At 31.4% G+C, this 21,705-nt stretch overlaps 3 protein-coding genes across 3 annotated transcripts in view; 1 reads left to right on the top strand and 2 right to left on the bottom strand.

Annotated features, from left to right (window-relative positions):
- Window positions 1-1,286: 1,286 nt before the first annotated feature.
- Window positions 1,287-3,762, top strand: LOC125866954 (F-box/FBD/LRR-repeat protein At1g13570-like). The gene is made up of 4 exons (XM_049547345.1): window positions 1,287-1,436; window positions 1,971-2,822; window positions 2,910-3,071; window positions 3,165-3,762. The coding sequence occupies exons 2-4, from the start codon at window positions 1,992-1,994 to the stop codon at window positions 3,444-3,446; spliced, it is 1,275 nt and encodes a 424-aa protein (XP_049403302.1). The 5' UTR covers window positions 1,287-1,436; window positions 1,971-1,991; the 3' UTR covers window positions 3,447-3,762.
- A 347-nt stretch (window positions 3,763-4,109) lies between these two features.
- LOC125866949 (inorganic pyrophosphatase TTM2) lies at window positions 4,110-12,185 on the bottom strand. Its single transcript, XM_049547341.1, has 12 exons — window positions 12,045-12,185; window positions 10,132-10,493; window positions 9,385-9,499; window positions 8,735-8,930; window positions 8,543-8,656; window positions 8,229-8,402; window positions 6,895-7,089; window positions 6,188-6,310; window positions 5,993-6,114; window positions 5,154-5,265; window positions 4,776-5,051; window positions 4,110-4,580 (listed from the first exon to the last, which is right to left on the bottom strand). Exons 2-12 carry the CDS (start codon window positions 10,463-10,465, stop codon window positions 4,380-4,382), a joined length of 1,962 nt encoding a protein of 653 aa, XP_049403298.1. The 5' UTR covers window positions 10,466-10,493; window positions 12,045-12,185; the 3' UTR covers window positions 4,110-4,379.
- Window positions 12,186-19,152: 6,967 nt separating this feature from the next.
- The window catches only part of LOC125866961 (peroxidase 11), a 3,300-nt gene continuing 747 nt past the window's right edge, over window positions 19,153-21,705 (bottom strand). Inside the window, exons 2-4 of the mRNA XM_049547356.1 lie at window positions 21,197-21,388; window positions 20,586-20,751; window positions 19,153-19,713 (exon numbers count right to left, since the gene is read on the bottom strand). Of these exons, the coding sequence (XP_049403313.1) occupies window positions 19,274-19,713; window positions 20,586-20,751; window positions 21,197-21,388 (798 nt within the window). The 3' untranslated portion in view covers window positions 19,153-19,273. The remainder of the gene's footprint in view (window positions 19,714-20,585; window positions 20,752-21,196; window positions 21,389-21,705) is intronic.

The raw sequence follows: 21,705 nt of genomic DNA, 5'->3' as shown, positions 1-21,705 counted from the left end.
ATACACGGGGTAACATACATGGGATGTCATATTTTGGTGTTAGCCCGTGTATGAAAGTCATATCATCAAATTACTCATTGCAAACATATAAAAAAAAGGGTAAAAGGACAAATATACCCCCAAACTATCGTAAAAGGTATGCAAATACCCTCGTCATACTTTTGGGACATTGGTGCCCCTGTCGTTCAAAAACTAGAGCATATATACCCTTTATACTAACAGACATACACGTGTCATAATCTTATCCACCGATCCGACATTTATTAAATATAGGACCGACGGATAAGATTGCGCTACGTGTCCCTATTTAGTCTTTCGTTAGAGTGAAGGGCATATATGTTCTAGTTTTTGGATGGCAGGGACACCAATGTCCCAAAAGTATGACAGATGGTATCTGCATACCATTTACGATAGTTCAGGGTCATATTTGTCCTTTTTCCCTAAAAAAAAACTAAGAAAATCACTCAATTCTCGTAAATTGACCCCTAAATGCCCAAATATCACTCTAAAAATGGTGAGAATTTATGTACTGCTCTCTTAACTCTCTACTAAGGTTCTGTAAAGTTTTCACATAAAAATTGACCGGAAGTTATATCACCAAAATATTCATAGGCTAACACACACGAAAATGGAGAAAATCGCTTCATTCTTGTAAATTGGCCTTTAAATGTCATAATACATAAATATGTCATTCAACTTGGTTTCAACTGACATCTACGCATCCAACTTTGAGTGTGTACAAATAAACATTTAAATTTGTATAAAAATGAACAAATAGACATATCCATCCTACGTGACAAATTTGTGGCCTATGTGACATCCTACATGTGCTATGTCATTTAGGACGTGTTGTTTACTTGTTAAATTTTACATAAATTTAAGTGTTTATTTGGGCACGTCCAAAATTGGAGTGCGTAGATGTCAGCTAAAGCCAAGTTAAATAATATATTTATGTATTATTTTTAAGTTATTTGATTTGGTGTAAATGATATACTCCCTCCGCTTCAAAAAGAGTGACCTAGTTTGACTTGGCACGAAGTTTAAGAAAATAAAGAAGACCTTTAAATCTTGTGATCATAAATTAAAGTTATGTCAAATGTATAAAAATTGCACTTTAATCTTGTGACCTTAAACATGCCACGTAAAAAACTGAAATTAAAATATTACTAAAAAAATAAAAAGGTTATTCTTTTTTAAACAGACTAAAAAGGAAAGTAAAGCATTCTTACGGATGATCCTTCTTTTATTTTCCCTTAAATACTTATATACTCTCTAATCACTCCACACCGTTTGCTTTTCATTTTCCCCCTAAATTTTAAGAAAACCTCCGCCCTGTGAAATCTACAAATCCCCATTTCTCTCATTCTCTCTTTGGTTGATGAAAGATAATACTTTATTCCTTTTGGATCTTCCTAATTCACTAATTGTTGCTCTTGGTAAGCATTAATTCTTTTTATTATTTTTTCATTTAGATTGTGTACTTAGTTTATGAAATGAATGGTTTTAATTGTGATTACGGTTGTGCAAATTGTGGACAAAATGTAATTGGGTTCTTGTTTTAATTTTCCCCAATCTTAATTTTAGAATAAACAAATCTATGTATTGATTCCTGTAGCATTGAGATTTTTTTTGTATGATCGGCTTTCGCATACCTTAATTAATTCTATGGGATACCTGCCGCCTTCCACCAGCAATAGATATTTGGTAACTTTGTCCACCAAGGCTAGGACCGATAAGAAGAATCAACTAGTGTTTTTTTTTGTCTCCGCTGGGTATATCATGATTAATTTCAGTTAGAACACACCCTTTTAGGAGTATTTTTTTAATCACATTGGGGACCGGTAGTGAGAATTGGGGAGGGGAGTATAAGGTGGGGAATCGAATGCCAGGTAGTCAATCAACTGAGCCACTAAGATTCCCGTTTAGTTTGGAGATTACTCATTTTTGTTATTGTTGGTCATTTTCTACAGGGTTACATTGGCGAATACGGTATGATGGCTCCTGAGGCTAAAAAGCAGTGTTGTGAATCTTTACCTTTTGATGTACTTAGCAATCTTCCAGAGAATGTAATTGATATCATTTTGATGTGTTTGCCATTTAGAGATGCGGTGAGGACTAGCATCTTATCAAACATATGGAGATATAAATGGTGCCGACTTCCTGAGTTGACACTTGATGATGCTTTTTGGAAAACTAAGAATAACTTAATATGCCATACGACTGCGATTACCAAGATTATCTACCATATTTTGATATTTCATGAAGGACCGATTACAAAGTTTACACTCTGTGTTCCTAAGTCAAGAAGTTGTCCTATGATCGATGACTTGATATATTTCCTCGCGAAAAATGGCATTCGGGATCTTGTGCTTAAACTTCCATTCAAGAGTGAACCATACGAATTGCCACCTTCATTTTTCAAAAGCTTGCAGTTGAGGAATTTGAATCTCCAGAATTGCTTAATACTTCGTCCACCAACCTTCAAAGGACTTGATAGGTTAATTAGGTTGGAACTATGTGAAGTTTCAATTTCTTCCGAGGAGCTAGGAAGTTTAATCTCTCATTGCTTGTTGCTCGAGCATTTGGTGTTGTATATTGCCGAGACTTATAGCAACCTCATTGAAATTAATGCTCCCAGGCTGAAATCATTTTACTTCGCAGGCAGTGTAAGATCTATCTTTTTAAAGAATATCCCTCTTCTGGCAAAACTTTTACTTGCATCTAGCGACACAGATTATTTTGGGGAAGAAAAATGGGATATGGTGAAGTTTTTCGAGTCGTTTGAATCTTTTTCTGCTCTCGAGCATATATACTTGAATATGGTAAATGTTGCTTCCTGACTTCATTGTAACACATTTTGAATCTTTTCGGCTTCGTTTCATCCTGATTTTTTAATATTTTCTTTATAGATATTTGCTGCAGAAGCGGGTGAAGTACCAACGAGGCTTCCCTTTAGTCTTAACAGTGTCAAAAGACTTGACATAAGTGTTGATCTTTATAACTCGGTTGAGGTGTCATGTGTTCTTTGCTTGATAAGAAGCTTCCCGTATTTACAATATATGGATATTTCGGTACACTTCTCTCTCTTTGTTATTGGCTTTTTCGTTTTCATAGTTAAATCATCAAAGAGTTCAGAGAATTGAGTTTTGTTGTTTTTTCTTTAGGAGGCTTATCCTAAATATGATATAGAAGAAGCTTATCAAGTAGAATTTACCTCGGATGTGACGTTTAACCACCTAAGGGAAGTTAGGCTAACACTTGCTAGTGGCTCAATCATCGAGATGCAGCTTGCCAAACTTCTGTTAGCCAATTCTCCCATGCTAGTGAGAATGCTCTTCGCGTCGTGTGTAGTTAAAGCATCTGCTGCAGTCAAAAAACTCGCTGCTGAGTTAACAACATTTCAGCGTGCATCACCTAAAGCAGAGGTGTCCTTCATCGAAAACTAGTACATGATTACAGTCCTGTTTACTGATCTTCTTCAGAAGTCTTCGGACCATGATGTTTGGCTCAAATATTTTGCAAGTTAATGTGAATAGCTAGATAGTACTCTGAACATCAGTTTTGGGAAGATTAGTGAATCTGTGTAGATGATTTGACTTATCTGTTGCATAGTATGTTGTTAAAATATGAAGTTCTCTTGGACTTACTTCTGTCAAGAAATTTATGATTATCTAGACTTTTCGTGTGTTATAGTCCATGAATTTCTTAGAATATGTGTGATCAACTCTATTTGAGTTGAAAGTTTGTGAGTATATTCTTGACGAGCTAGAAAATGATACTCATTATTTTTCAAGGACAATCATCACTTTTTTGGAGTTTATGGGTCAAATTTATAGGATTATCTTAACTTTTCATGTGTATTCGTCCATTAATTTTTAAAATATATGTGATCGACTCAATTGGAGCTCAAATTTTGTGTCCATTCATGATGACTAATAAATGATAGTCATCATTTTTTTCAACTTATCATGTGTATTAGTCTATATAAATTTTGTAAAATGTGTGATCGACTCTATTTGAACTCGGCTTTTAGAAAACATGAATTTAGGATTATCTCGAAGTATCGGATGGAAAATCAAAAAGAGAGAATGCTTCCAATATCCCTTCATTCCATCAGGCAAAGGGAAACTTGCAATTTAACTTGTAAAATATGTATTGAAAAGAGAGTTTTAATCAAAGAAACCCCACAACTTGCTGCCTTGTTTGACAAAGCTCAACTGGGAAATTGAAAGCATAAACCTGCCCTCCTTGACCCAAACACACATGAACACTAGTCTACCTCTACTCCGATCGAACATAGGCAAAATACTACTTGTATGGGGCTAATGAACTTGAAAGAAAAAAGTATAGGAGCATAGTTTTTACATGAGGAAGAAGAATCAGTTTCGGCTCTTAAACAGAAAGAACCCCAATCCACTAACTGCTAAGGTCACAATGAGAGGTACTCTGATCGAATTTAGATCTCTTCTCTTGCTTGTTCTGGCTTGCCGTGATTGTTCTCCCAGTCTGTCGCGAAGAAGATTGCTAAGGCTGTCTAACTGATGCATAATTTGGCGCTGTCCGCGTGCAACGTTAGATAGCTGCAAAGATAATTAATGCAAAGGGAAAGTAACTTAGTTATCTTCTGATATTTAACTTTCTGCAGTAATGGAAAGTAGTGCAAATTGACAAGTCAAAAGATTATATATTCATATGTTCCATCAGAGTAATAAAAGAAGAAGAAGATGATTGATTAAACATAGGTCTGCATGGCGAAAGCCTGGTGAAATATGTACCTCTTCCATCAGATTGGACTCCTTTGGAATTAGCAAAGAAGAGGATGATGAATTTGGCATAATGGATCCTGTCAAGGAACCATTTTCTAAACCAGATATGAAGTAAGAAGTTGGGCCGGATCCATTACAAGCTTCGGCTTGCAAAGCCAGACTTTGTGTGCTCGGAGAAGCTCTTTTTTTGGTTAACTTGGAATTAAGTTCTTCCATTTTAGATGTAAAATCATCCATCCGATCATTCAAGGTAGATATTTGTTCCGATAAATGTGTAACAGCTCCCTTTGTGAAACAAGGACAACAAACATGAAGGGTAAATCTCCAGAAGTGCCATGAAATAGTGAAAAGAGCTTAAATATATTTCATTGTTGCTAAATGCAAAACCTGGTTTGCTAATGTTGCTGAATCAGTGTTTCTGTCATCAAACCTCTGACTATCAGTATCAATCTTGGATAGATTTTTCTCTCTGTGATTTGCATAGGAATGGGACAATCCACTGCAAAAACAAAAAGAAGCAGATCAAGTTCAAATCAACTTGACAACAGAATTTTTCCTGGACGAGATAGAATCTCATCCGCTTCCGCTGCAGGCTGCAGTTCCCTCCCATCCCCACACCACTCTCATGAGGTTTTCCCAATAAGGATGGAGATCCATGCAAGTTCCAAAAAACTTCAAATTTAAGATTAATGACTTGCTTATATACAAATCAATAAGGAGTTGAAGAACTAAACAAACAAGTCGATATCTAGGAGCAATCTATTCAACCTACACATCAAACAGAATGACACATGGACGCATATAGACATAAGGTCATGTGTATCAAAATATGCATGAATACAACTACGGTGAGAGTGTGAGACTATCATTTTTCTTCATTTCTTTTCTCCCGTAACTCCTGCAGCCACATTAGTATGTCCAAACCATAGGTTAATCAAGTGTGCTGTGTGCAAATTAGAGCTGATGAAACTCCTCAGTATTCACCTAAGACTCTCTCCTCTTGCTTTCCCTCTTTGTTAGAGGAGGATATTTGCCATTAATACAATGTTTGGAAGCAGTTAAAAAAAGCTAAGCAGCCTTCTATTAATGCCGTTGAACCACAAGTAATTATTGGCATGGAGAAATATTTTCAGCTTATTGATAAAATCCATCGTTTGACACCATTTTTTATGCAAAAAAATTAATGCAAGACTAGTCAATAGGGAAAAAAATGGATAGACAAGTACCTTCTTAAATTCTTATTTCTCCATGCTACTCTCTCTGCTGAGGCTCGAGAGAGAGCTTCTTTTGGGCTGGAGACGAGATCTTCATCTAAGCTAAGCTTCGTTTTCAAATCATCTGGTAGTGCCTGCAATATATCTAGTAAGTGATAGAAAGCCATTAGAGCACGTAACGAAAAAAATCTATGAAAGCTAGCATACCATAACTTCATTCACAAGCTTCTCTAGCTGTATTTGCTCAATATATGTACGCGGAGTGTATGAACCCTCCAATCCCAGCTGATCAGCAACCGATTTTACAATTAGGCGATCTCTTCCTTGGACCTAGGTAAAGTTAAGAAAATCTATCATATTAGAAGTTTAAAACAATATTCTGGACCCTGATACTAAGAGACAACAAGTCAATCTGAATTATTAAGGATCAACAAGGAGAAGAATTCTCATGCAGTGGACATTGAAGTCTTAAAATAACACACCCCGCAGTTATCTTCTCCGTAGTTGATAAAATGAATGATTTTACTCTTCTTCAAGATAAAAAGAGAAATAAATATGCAGCTTACATTTCCTTTGGGTTAACAATTTAAAGATATTGCAGTTAGACAATCATTGGCATATCATGCAGAAACCACTAGAGATAATACATAAACTGCCATGCCTTGAGAACTCAATGCAAGTTTCAAGCTTTCCAATTTTATGAATTAAATCATTTGTTAGTGAGGCATTGGTTCCCTGATGACAGAATGATTCTGACAATTCATGCAATAGAAACTGAAACCAAAAGGACCTTAACAAATTATCAAGGATTGCTTTCTAGCTTAACATCATTGCCAACAGATGTTAACAGAAATGACAAGATTTTAGCATGTAAATATCTTAGCAAGGAGGAGAGAGTAAAACAAGTCTACTACCTGAACATAATGCCGGTTCAGTTGCTCTAGCCAATCAATTTTCACGCAAACCTTTTCATCAGAAAATACATGACTACTTCTTTTGAGTATTGTTGCAATCGTGTATCCCAAGGCCATCAATCCACCAAGAAGCTTCACACTAACTTCAAAACTGATTCTTGGCGATATGACAAAGGGAGAATCAGTGACCCACTCCTACAATTCAAAACCACTTTAAGCTGTCACCATCAGAACTTCAGTAAAGCAGCTCTTTACAGGTACACATACTTCCAGGAAAATTAGCTGGTCAAGAAAAGCTGATATACCCAAGCACCACCAGATGAAAAAATAAAATAAATAAACATGGAGTGGAAATACTTGTATTGACCACTAAATCCTGAAGTCTCTCAATAAAAGATATAATCCCAAGAAAGAATCAGGACCAAAAAAAAAAATAGAGACTGAAGCTACCAGATGCACAACATTTCAAGATTTTACAATGTTCATAGTAGGACAGCAGGCAGGATAATTTTAGTTTAAGATCTCTACTATTATCAGCTTCTTCTATAGATTTGATGAATTCAACTTCTACAAGATCTCAATTTATTCTAAAACAAGAGGAAATTGTCTGAATATTGAATTGTAGAAAGACAAAAAAGAGAGTGAATGGAAGATATTCCTCCTGTTGGTACTTGACATCGACTATAGGAAAACATAAGGTTAAGAATGAAACAAAAATCATCCTTACACCACCTACATTGAGTTGTAATATGGCATTTCCCTACAAGAAACAGAGTTATTTAAGAATGATTTAGTGGTATAGCTTCTTCAACACATGATGCAATTCATCTTGCGACATGACTAAGACTAGCCATATAAGTCCATGATACGTTTGTGATGCAAGCTTCACAAGTTGAGTAAAAGCACCTAGCTATCTTACTTCCCCTACATGCAATATAGACGTTCTTCCATTGTCTCCTATATTGAGCCAACCAAGAGGATTTCTTATCAACCATTCAGGTATACATTGAGAGCTTTTTCTCAGGTTGACTTTATTAACTCTAGAATTAGGCTTTAACTTGGAAATTCCTTAGCCCCTGCTAATATTTCAAGATAAAAAATACAGGTAACATTATAGGAAAATGGTGTTCCCCAAAAGCTTAAACAATTTTCAAGTATTTCAAGAAAATGAATAGTAATATGCACACGACTATTAAAAGTTTAATTGGGAGAATAACAGACTGTCATCAGTAGGCTACATAGTAAAGCCAAAATGGCCTAGCAAACAGAGGTACTTTGTCACAGTTGGCCATTATTTTCTCCAAAAGTATTGATCAATATACAAAGAGACAAACCTCAAACATGAGACTGTATTTTCCATCTTTGTTTCTCATCCTCAGATATGATTGGCATGTCTCTGGATCTTCACCAGGTGGCAGAAGGTATATGTCGTAAGTTTGCTCCGTACTTTCAATGTGTTCTTCAGATAATGCAGACTTGATTTGATCGACTTGCACATCCCTAGAAGACTAAAGGTACAAGTGATTAGATAAACCCTTTTTCTTTGTTTTAATATTTATTGATAACGTTAATTAAGTAATTTGTTTTTTACCACTGTAATTTTCCATGACTGGAAACCAGAAGTAGTATGAACTTCTAATATCCTTACCTTTAGAATGTATGTAGGACTCTGAAATCCAGTAAACGGATTAAATTTGTTGATGATTTTTATATGTGCAGTCTGGAGATCAGGTTCAATAAAAGCCTTGTACATTGGATAAACCTGTACTAGACATCGTCGTTGGATAGTCATAAAGAGAGTTTCAGGTGTATTTTAGCCAAAATTATATAGGAAACAAACCGTTTCAGATATTTGATGGATTATCTCCGAGGGTTCCTGCCCGGCACGCTGTATATCCCGTAAAACCCTTTTGACAAGATCAAAGTGAACTCCACCTGTCACAGATATGCGAAGATCTAGAAAAGGCCGCAACTTTTCACTCAAAGCATAGATACCCTCAATTATCAGAATGCGGGAGCTAGGTACTTCAAGAGTCCTGCAGTAAACTTAATGTTGTAAATTCAGATCATATACTAATATGCAACAAATCTGAGATAATTAAAAGAAAATAAAAAAAGGCATCTACTAAATGATTCAAAGATGAACAAGTCATGAGATTCCACAGTTAGTGACATGGTCTTAATTGTATCAAATTTAGATATGCCAATTCAACAGTTAAGTTTCTGTTTGAATCAGAGCAATGAAGAGCCTAGGTAGTATTGCTCCAAAGATGTCATCGATTTATTTTTTCTTTTCCTCATGTAATAGAACGCAAAATTATAAACAACCCAAGGTCTGGAGGTATTTGCCATTTAAGCATTCAAACATAAAATTTCTGGAGCAAACAGGCAATAAACTTGCAGTGGTTTCAAATAGCAGCTTGTATGAACAATGACAACATGCACATATAAGTATAGAATATTACATGAATAAGAAGCAAGGAGCTGAACCTGTATCCTATGCGAGAGCTAGATTTGAAATCATATATGGGAACCTCAGCCGGCTTCCCGGCCTTTAGATCATTGATGTTTTTCAGCAATGTATCATAGTCTGTAAGTCGTGGATCTGTTTCAAAAGAAAAAATAGACCTGGTAAAGTACAAATCATCTAGTCTTAAGTTATTCTACTAGTACAAATGACACCAGTGTCAGGGTAAACCAATAAAAAAAGAAATCAGCTAAGAGGAAATTAGAGATCTCAGCCCAGATTCTTTCACGGAATGTTTTCTAACATTGAATATGTATGTTCCACGATTCAAAGAGGCACCCTCCTCATTCTAGTGCATAATTGAGATTTAACCAATGAAAGATTAACCAATATATTATGGTTCTAGCAACTCTTGATCATATGTTTGGTGTTACCAAAACTTAAAAAGATTGAATCATTAGCCGAAAGAGGACAGCTCTCTATTCAGTAGATTTTGTAACATATTTACAATGGCTTTCTCAAGGAAAAAAGAAAAAGGACACATAGAGGTCTGTAAGAACTCAAAGTGCCAACTATGTCAAGAAAATGCAAAGTAGATTCCCTAAATATTCAACAATTAGGAGCTTCATAAACTTATGGGCCTCCTTGTCCCTGAAACTGGTGGGTACTTGAAATTTTAAGCCAGAGAACAGAATGCAAGTGAAATCCCCTTTTGTTAATATCTTCTGTACACACTCAATAAAAATAAGAAACGAGGTATTCATTCTTACCATCAAAGTTTCCATCAACTACTCGACTAGCATCATTGTAATTATCCATTGAGATAACTGCAACATTTGGCATGAAGCTGAGTATTTTCTCTGTAAACACAGTCTTTCCTGCTCCGGAGGGACCAGCAACACCAAGTACTATCAATCCTTCATTCTTTTGAACCAACAACTGGCATGCACGGATTACAACAAAGAAACCTTTCTCAAATGACAAATTATCAGGTATCGAGATGATTTCATATCGATCACAGTTCTTTCTCTTGACTAGTCGAACCTGGTCCTTTAAGAGACCAGCTCTCCGAGTAGATTCATCATTACTAGTATCTTTAGGCATTTGGAATAAACACGTAGAGAATTATCCTCTGAAATTACAAAAATAACCCGTATAAAGATCAGAATGAGAATATAAAAGATCCAGAATAAAAGATATGCCAAAATGATCAATTCACAATCATGGACCTGGAAAAGTTTCTTATCTAATATTGACACACCGAAGATAAAGCAGTGGAAGCATTACAACATAGCACATAATTGTTATTAACCCCCAGAATCTCTTGCAAGAAGAAACAACCCTGATTTTTCTATTCTTGTGATTGCTTAAATTTTCATTTAAGCAAGTTCTCTCATAAATTACACATTAAAATCACAGTATCTTGTAAAAACTGTCTGTTAGTTGAATTAACTTGAACTCTCCGATACTTAGTTGCATCAATGAGACTAGATAAGCAGAGAAGAGAAGCTATAATATAATGCTATAGCAGATATTAAGTTCTCTTTTGCAGCAGAGAAACACTTGAAAAAAAGGATTAAAGCGCCATCAACACGAACGACCACTTAAGTACAAAGATTGTTATCATCCATGATTAAAAATATAGCACATAACCCAAATGACCCAAGAAATCATCCTCCAGGATTGTCTTCGTCATCGCAATTAAAATGGGAAGGCTTCAAAGCTCACTCACTTATTTCCTAAGATAACGGAGGTCTATGATGAATTTATAGTTTCTTAGCTTTAATGCAGACCGACTCTGCCTTTTTATGAATAAGACGGAATATGCCATAAAAGGTTAAACTTACTTCTGCATACTATGAACTAGGCTAGTATTGTTATTAATAAGTTACTAGTCAGTTCAGACTCAAACAGTAATGTTGTCCTACAGAATTTCTACTTAAGAACCACATATCTGTTGATCTTGATGCAATTATCAAGGAACAAAATGCAGACATTTTCCTGCAAGCTCCCGTACCGAACAAGCTTAGAACTATTTTAAATAAAGACAAATCTTTAAGACCGACAACACCGAATCTCAGGCATTACAAGATTAAGATCAGTTTGATCTTCCAATAGATTCACTAAACATTAAATTGAAAATTCAAGTTCATGGGAGTTATCTGAATGCCCTACAATCTCCATCCATAACCTAATAAACACAACCATCAATGTTTGTTAAAATTGAATAAAAGAGCTATCTTTAATCAAACCAGAATTCACATACAACTAATATCAAAAGTGCAGCAGCAAAACAAACTAGAACCCTCACCCAATTAAAAATCCCCTTTTTTCCCTCTTTCCAATTAACACATTACAACTAAGAAACTCAATCCATTAAATACTTATAACAAAAAAGATCACTCCTTTAACAAAACCAATTAATACCCAGATTAGAAACACTCAAATCCTCATCAAAAAACATTCTTTTTACAGACCATTTTAGATTCAATAGCTAAAAATGTTAAGTACTACAAAACAAGATAACCAACTTCAGCATTCAAGCAAACAAGCACAACTAATCAAGAAAACACAATGGAGGTCTCAAAAACAAAAAAGGGGAAAATCCCACAAGATATCTGAGTTAAAAAAAAAATTCAGACTAACTCCATTGTAGAACCTGGAAGAGCAAGAAAACACAGACCTATTATATGCTACAGTGAGGTTAACTGCAAGTAAAGCTTACAAGCTTTTTTGGCCCTTTCTTCTACAAAGGCAGAAAGGCTCAAATTTATATATATGTAATGTTTGTTTTTTTCCCTTTTTTGCCCTTCTTATTTTTCTATACTCTGGATTTTTGGAGATATTTTTGCTGTTATATGAAGGAAAGTGAATTTCCAGAAGTTTATGGGAAGTGGGAATTCTTGAGATTTTGCCACGGAATTGCATAGGGTAGAGTCCACAATATTTATTACTACTTGTAAACATAAACATGTGATGCGTAGATAATATTAAAATATATTATCGAAAGGTTTTTTGAAAATATTTTCTTTAATATTTTGTGAGGTAAATATTACTAGGTTAGTGTGATGCGTAGATAATATTAAAATATTATTATCAGAAGATTTTTTGAAAATATTTTCTTTTACGTTTTGTGAGGTAAATATTAGGTTAGTGTGATGCGTAGATAATATTAAAATATTATTATCGAAAGATCTTTTGAAAAAAAAAATACGTTTTTGTGAGATAAATATAGGTTAGTGTATATTATATTCTTTTCAAACCTTGTTTATAATATTACATTATAGATATTATTGTTGTCGTTGTGAAATAAATTTATTTAAAATGTGTACTTTTGATTCTTTTTACTTATGAATATGCATAAAGTTTTAGGATTATTAAATGTTTCTCATAATTTAGTTTACAAATGTATTATGTAAAATTGTATTACTACTTTATATGTGATTATAATATAATGAGACTTTGAGATTTCAAAGTTATTGCTATAAACATTAATGTACAATTATAATAAAAATAATAATGAGTTTCTTACGAAAACAAACCAAAGTATCAAAATAAAAAGTGTTTTTATTGTGAAAAAAAGAAAGAAATAAAATTATTATTATTATTATTTATTTATTGTCATTGATAGTTCTGGTGTAAATATAAGCAATGATTATGCATTTGTAAAATTAAAAAAATAGTTAGGGACAGAATTATTAATTAGCGGCGGCTTTCCGTAACGTACACGTAGCATAATTCCGTAATGAGTGGCATAAATTTCATCATAGAATAAAACAAAAATAAATACTTACTTACAGTAATTTTAGAAACTAAATAAAATTATAAAAAGAATATTAAATTGGTAAATGGGAAAAAATTTACATGTACTATTTATATAAAATTAATAAATATATGATATAAATCTTGTTTATATGAATTTTATTTAATTATGATTGAATAATAATAATAATAAATTTCTTCTAGTTTTTTACTATTAAAGCGTTGAAGTATAAGAAGATTAAAATTCATAATTCATATTTGAATTTAGACATAATAATACACAAACAGATACTTAATGGCAATTGGAAAAGGTGTTCAATTTATACTCAATCCTTTTATAGTGTGTTCAATTTTATTTTTGCAACCAATTATTCAATTATAATTTAAGTGTATTTTTTATAATCAAAATCGATAGATTCTTAATATTTTAAACAGTTATTAACCAATTGAGGAAGAAGGTCTGATTTCATTTTAATGTTAATTTTAACAAATTAGAATCCAATTTTACTTTGTTAGTGTAGTTTTCCTCCCTATTTTTATTTAATTAAAAAAAACAAAATTACATATCTTTTCAAACTTTCCTTAAGTAGGTAATTATAATTTGAATTTACTACTCTTTTTCTAATATTTGCAAAGATCCGAAGAAATGCATTTATATTAAAACGAAAGTTGAAAAAAAGATGAATTATCTTCTAATCTTATGTGTTTAACTCAAGAAAACAAATACTTATATGGGCAGGGAGGGTGGGACATGAATCTAAGCTTGGCGGATTGAAAACACATAAAAATGTAATGCGGGATAGATTGAAATTTTTGTGCGTTAAGCCAAACCCGCTCTATACCCCTCCCCCTCCCTGCCAACCCCATTGTCATCCTTAAATTTGATCTCAACTGATAAGTAAGCGTTTCAACTTTGAGAGTGTACATTTAGAATCATCTCCATTACGTCTATATGGACACTCGACGCTGATGTGATATATAATTTTTGGAGGTGTTTAGATTTGATTATATTTGTAAGTTGAAGTGTTCTACTGACACGAAGACGAGTTAAGACGTTTAGATATGTATTTGAAAGTTGAAGTGGGTACTTATCAACTGAAGCCAAATTTAAATAATTATTTGTGTATTATGTCTTAAATTTATTTTACATTAATATAAGATAAACAAAAAATTATATAAAAATCACTTAAAATTATCAATGCTAGTTATTAATATAATCTTAGTTATAACTTATATGATATATGATTTATTAGAGCAAATCAAATTACATTGCACGTGTAAAAAAATGATAGATGTAGCTGTTAGAACAAAGTCAAAACAATTAGTTTTTCTTGTCTTTGATTATGTTATGAAATTTTAATTGGAAAAAAGTGTGCAATTCAAGTCAAATGCACGTGAAGAGTGGAAATATAAATGGAAATTGGTGTTTAATAATTCTACATGATTTTTATTTTTTATTTTTTTTATTCTACATGATTTTTTAGTACACTTATTTTCCCTTTTTTTTTTTGGGTCAATGTCATTTTCAAATTATGAGTCTTCCACTTTTATAATGGCTTAATAAAGTGCTCCTTGGGAAAAATATGATAATCATCTTCTTAATCAAACTTAGACGTTTGGATTATTACATCATATGTACAAATAAAGGGCGAATCTACCGGATAGAATTTACATGAACTCGATTAATTTATATATTAAAAAAATCGGACAAAACATCGCTTCCACGATATGATAACTCACATTAATAGTGTGGTCCAAAGGCATATATAGTCAAGTAGTAGGCAAAATTGCGACTTCTTTTCGTTTGCTAACAAATTAATGTTTTAACATTTAAAATGTGGGAGTGAGAGTCTACAAAATTGTAACTATCTCTTCTTTCTTGTACAAATGATTTAATTAATATTATCACAAAAATAACTTTTAGCAACAATAAATAAATAAATATATATATATATATATATTAATAAAGATTGTAAAGTTTTTACTGACATTAGTTTATTGCTATTGAATCTAATGTCGTTGTAGACTTTAGACACATTTACGAAGAGTGTAAATTGCCGCTAAATTAAATATATATTTACCGACAATTAAATTATTACCATTAATTAATTATCACCAAATGTCATTTTTGGTGTAGTGTGAGTTATATATATATATATATTATTATTATTATTATATTTTATTTTGGGTAAGTACTTTAAATTAGGCTTCCATCTTTTATTTTATTATTACCCAAATTCCAATATATAGAAGATTATTATTATTTTCTTTGCTTCAGTTTTATATTGTATTACTTGATGCATATTTAATATTATTCTTTTCTTTATTATTTTCTAAGTGACTTTTTTATTACTATATTTCATTTTAAGTATACTTTGATATGCTTAAATAAAATTTACGTACACACTATCCTTCACAAATCTCACTTATAATTATAATGTTTATCATATTGTGCACCATTCCTTTGTGAAACACAATGGATGGACTTATTATTAGTACATGATACACATTTCTCTCTAATGTCAATTTCACAAATGTGAGGAACATGTTACCTCGTATTAATTACACATTTAATTTGTTTTTTTTTTTCAATATTTAACAAACTTTAAAATTCAACTTGAATAAAATAATAATTGTCACAATCCATCTGGGGCCAATATTAACCATCAATCAATAGATTCAACTCACCAAACAAACTAATAAGTACAAATAAATAATTCTCTCATCATATTTTAATATTTAGAAAGAATATTAAAGTTATAATTTACCTAACATAAATTATGAATATATTACATTTGTAATTACACCTATAGTTTTTTTGGGTTTTATTTGCTGGATATTTAAATATATAGAAACTTAGTTACAAAAGAGTACATATGTACAGCTTCAAACTTCTAACAGGAAAAAGTAAAATATCTTTAAATTATGTAAAATTACATAAAAATATCATTTGGTCAAAAAAAATATCGTTACTATTAATACTTTGATTAAAAAATATCCTATAGTTACTTTTGGGTCAAATGGAAAAAGTTGCATTCAAAAAAGGAAAAAACTTTGTTTTAATTCATGATATTATAAATGATTTGTATTGCCACGTAAGCAATCCATTATTGAACCTGGTCAAGATTTTAATGAAGATAATATAATAGAGCCTTCATTGGTGGGTTGAAAAAAGATTTGAGAAAACATCAAATTAGGAAAAAGTGCAAAAAGTTCCCTATCTAATATCTCTATCATTTACACACCAAAAAGAAAAAAAAAACAATCTTTTGGGGCTAATGTGGAGGGCCCAATGCACTCATAGTGCCTTATCTTGTTATAATCGTGTATAAGTAGGTACGTAAATTTGTATTTGAATAAATAGATACACGTATCCTACGTGGCAATGCATGCATCGTACGTAACATAGTAAATAAGTTTGAATGTATCTCTCATGATCTTGTCGTGTAGAACGTGTATGCCTACTTGTACAATTTTATACAAATTTGAGTGTTATACACTCAAAATTGGAGAACATAATTATCAAATGGGAAAAGTGTCAAATATGCCCCTAAACTATTCGAAAAGGACTAGATATACCCCCGTTTAAAGTTTGGCTCACTCGTGCTCTCGCCGTCCAACTTTTTGTCTAGATATGCCCTTATGGGCGTTAAATGCCAAATGGAATTGCCACACCATTTTTACATTACCACGTGACATTTATATTAAAGGGAAAAGGATCAAATATACCCCTAAACTATTCAGAAAGATCTAGATATACCCCCTTTTAAATAAACTACCCGACCCGTTTTCAACAAAAAAAAATTCGGTAAATCCCGAAAATGAGTAATTGACTAATAAAAAATAGGAAAAATATGAAAAAAATAAAATATAAAACTAACGCCAAAAATTCACAAATAAATATAGTAACCTTAAATTCAACAATTTCAACAATTTTTTAAAATTTTTATTTTTTTCGATAAATCACGAAAAAGAGTAATTGATTAATAAAAAATATGAAAAACATAACCTAAAAATTCAGCATAAAGTCATTTTTATTAATCAATTACTCATTTTCGTGATTTATCGAAAAAAATAAAAATTTTAAAAAATTGTTGAAATTGTTGAATTTAAGGTTACTATATTAATTTGCGAATTTTTGGCGTTAATTTTATTTTATTTTTTCATATTTTTCCTATTAGTCAATTACTCATTTTCGGGATTTACCCAAAAAAATAAAAATTTTAAAAAATTGTTGAAAACCGATTGGGTAGTTTATTTAAAAGGGGGGTATATCTAGACCTTTTCGAATAGTTTAGGGGTATATTTGACCCTTTTCCCTTTAATATAAATGTCACGTGGTAATGTAAAAATGACGTGGTAATTCCATTTGACATTTAACCCCCATAAGGGCATATCTAGATGAAAAGTTGGACGGCAAGGGCACGAGTGAGCCAAACTTTAAACGGGGGATATATCTAGTCCTTTTCGAATAGTTTAGGGGCATATTTGACCCTTTTGCCTTATCAAATTAAAGGGGCACACTTATGCATTAATGCCTAAACTATATCATAAAGTTAAACAAATAGACATATATATGAATCCCTCATCACAAATGTCATGTGATATGTCGTGTAAGACGCATGCATCTCACACAATTTTTCATGTAGGATGTGTGTATCATCTATTTATTCTACTTTATAACAGTTTAAGTCTCCACTTGTACACATTCAAAAATAGAAAACAAAAATATGAATTGAATCCAAACTATATATAAAGCACATTCATATATTATATTTAAAAATACGAAATTTTCTTTGCAATTAATATCTCTCCTAAAATAATTATACGTGACATAAATTTAAATAAGTCGAATCAATAAAAAGTGAATTGGTTCAACCGACAAATTATATCCATTGTATATGCACCAAATTTTTGAAACCTCTTTTAACTTCTTCTAGAAATGGAACCATTCATCACATAATAATTAATAGGGACAGCCGACAAGTATTTTTTTTTCCTATGACTTCCTATCTCGGGTTTTTCGGAAATATTTTTTCTATTTAACAGATAAAGTTTATATATATTTTATTTTTATCAAATCTTATTTATGAAAAATTAAACAAGATATGATATTGTTCGCCGTCAACTATTTTTTCTCTAATTTCTCACTTGATAATTGATTATCATGTATTAAAACCTCGAACTAATCCTAATTTACGTAAAATTTATTTAAGTGAAAAATAATTGTTGATGTGATATTTTTCATACTAAAAATTTAAATCGATAATTTTTAATTAAAAATGAAAAAATACTATTCATTCCACCGTTACAATTTTTATTGGTCCCATCGTCAACTTATTGTCAAGGGAGAGACATTTAATTATGTCAATTTATCAATAGAAATAGACTACTCGAGTATTAGGAAAATAAAGAATATTTTAATTGAAACAGGGGTCAACATATGAAATAATTAATGGTAGCATTATCATTTGAGGAGGAAAAAAAATAAAGAAATGGCATAAATAATTATCTACTTTAACGTATTAGAAATGTCTCAAAAATACTTTTCCTTTCATTTGTTGGATCATAATTATTCCTTTCTTTCATCTATTAGATTTTTAAAAAAAGTTCTTAAACTTATATTTAAACTTAAAATTATGCCTCCTGTTAATAGACGTTGATGTAAAATATATAATTTTTTAAAATTAAATATATAACATCATTTTTATTAGTCCACGCCACTAAGTAATATACTCAAATCAATTCACAATCCATCTTATTAACCTAAAAAAATAGCTATTGGACTCATCATTTCATGAGAAAAATAATGCCTCAAATTTCTTTAATTATTGATTAATGGTGAAGAAAAAGAAAATAATTTCAAAGAGTTTGTATAAAATCCAAACCAATAAGTTCAGAATATTTCACTATTTCAAGTGATTTCCATAAAATTCTTTTCTCGATATTCTGTACCTTTATTCAGCCCCAGACTTATCTAGATCCATATACATGACACATTAGAATTTTTCATTATAACAAAAGCTTCAATAATTCTCATTAATAATATCATAATTTTTCTTTTTGAGAAATTACAAACAAATCAAATATAAAACCCAAACAAATTCTTTTTTTGTGTACTAATACATAATTAACTCAATTTTTTTTCTTTTATGTATTCACAAACCTACAACTCTTTCTCACTTCTCCATTCACATAAGTCTCTTTATTTGTAATATTTCCCATTTTGACCATTGATTCAGCAAATTGTTCAAAAAATGCAATTGTATTTGCTGCATATTTTTCAACAATTTTTTTTGTTTGAACTCCAAGAAAACTTGAATAAAGTTCTTGATCTGAATTTATGAGTCCTTCACCTTTAAGTAAGACATGATAATATGAATTATCAAATAAATTTGGAGTAACATTGTCCATTGATGTTTCATTGTTGTCTGATGATCCATTAATTTCAATTGGAGGACATAATGATTTTAATTTACTAAGATATGAGGATGAAATTGGATTTATATATGAAGTACTTGTCATTTTGAAATCTCCATATATTCTATTTCTGAAATTCACACATCTTGCTTTTCCTATTGTATGTGCACCTGCCAAATTTTGAAACAATTAATTAAAAATATGATAAATTTTGTGTAATACTTAATTTAGAAAGTCATGTAATTAATCTTTTGTATAAGACATAAATAAATATTTCAACTTTGATCTTAGCTGACAAGTAATTAATTAAGTAGTACTCCAACTTTGAAAGGGTATATTTAGGACACGTCGATTAGGTATCAACTGAAAACTAAACACCCAACTCGTCCTCGTTAATTAGCAGTACTCCAACTTTGAAAGTGTATATTTAGGACAGGTCAACTTAGTCTGACAATTAAACACTCCAACTCGTCCTCGTTAATTAGCAATACTCTAACTTTGAAAGTTTATATCTAGGACACGTCGATTGAAGTCTCAACTGACAACTAAATACTTTAACTCGTCCTCGTTAATTAGTGGTACTCCAACTTTGATAGTGTATATCTAGGACACGTTGACCTAGTCTCAACTAACAACTAAACAGTCCAATTCGTCTTCGTTAATTAACAGTACTCCAATTTTGAAAGTGTATATCTAATACATGTTAACTTGGTCAAAATTGACAACTAAACTCTCAAACTCGTCCTTGTGTCTCGTAGACACCTGGCGTTGATCTGACGCATAAAATTTTAGAGGTGTAGAAATAATTATTTTGTAAGTTGGAGTGTTTTGTTTATTTTGATTGTGAATTCAGACATATATTCTTTAAGATTTTTGAAAAATAATTTACTTATATAGAAACTACGTAATAACTATACATACAAAAAGTCACAAGAATTAAAAATTTAAAAAGCATATGAATAAATCACATATTTTACTATCGAAACACGAATTGTGTCATATAAATTGACACGGAGGATTATATATATTAAAGAATGCTTACCAGACAGAGCAACCATATCAGTAACAGAAAGTCCTTGTGATATAAACTTAGATATAATAGAAATTAATCCTTCATCAGCTGTTGGAAGATTTGTATCTGCCAATTCATATCCTGCTTTTATTGAGTCTTTTCTACCTAATGGAACATCCCAATAAGGTCCACCAACCTAGTACACAAATTAATTTTAAAAAAATTATTAATTAATTAATACAACTTTAATTATTCCTATGATGATAATTAAAAAATCTAAACATTAATATTCTAATAATACCATAAACAACACTCCAAGAATATAATGTAACAAAAAAAATGCATTTTAGTTATGCATACGGTCAGACCTTTACATAACAATCATCTTCTATAATAAGATTCACTATAACGGTCAAGTTTTTATCCGATCTAAATTTTTTGTGATGTTATATATATTATATGTTCTAACAACATTTCTAGACAAACAACGTAATTATACAAAGATTTAACTGTATAAGAACCCAAACGACCCTTATTCATATGATGATTATTTTATTTAAATAATAACCAAAGAAACCTAAACACTAATAATTTAATAATATTATATATTATCATAAATAAAATTCCAAGAATATAATTACCAGAAGAACAGCATCTCTAGCAGCAATCGTTAGAATATCAGCACAAGAAACAGTTCCTGGACACTCAGATTCAATTCTATTTTTAATTCTATCAATAATTTTGAATCCTTTTAATGCATTTTTGTTGTTTGGAGCATTCTTTTCTCCTTTTAATGTCACTGTATCATCCAACAATACCGAACCATCGCAACCCTGTCACACAAATCAACATGATATCAGAGTAGATAAAAGATCGTAAGTTCAAATCGTATCGTCATCTATAAAGTAAAAGAAATATTTCCATGTGTTTGACAAAATTTAAAGTTTTAAACCAATTGACAACTTTTATGGTTTGGATTTAAAAATTGACCACTTTTCAAAATCGAAAATAATTTACACAAATAGCCACTTTTGTGGTTTATTTAAAAGTTGACCCATTTCAATTTCTTAAGACGACACCAAAAAGTGGCTATTTGTGTAAATTATTTTCGAGCTTACACGAGATTTTGGGTTGGGGGGGGGGGGGGGGG

This window comes from Solanum stenotomum, chromosome 6 (genome assembly GCF_019186545.1).
Source record: "Solanum stenotomum isolate F172 chromosome 6, ASM1918654v1, whole genome shotgun sequence".
NCBI classification, from domain to species: domain Eukaryota; kingdom Viridiplantae; phylum Streptophyta; class Magnoliopsida; order Solanales; family Solanaceae; genus Solanum; species Solanum stenotomum.
This window is presented reverse-complemented; position numbering and strand designations above follow the sequence as displayed.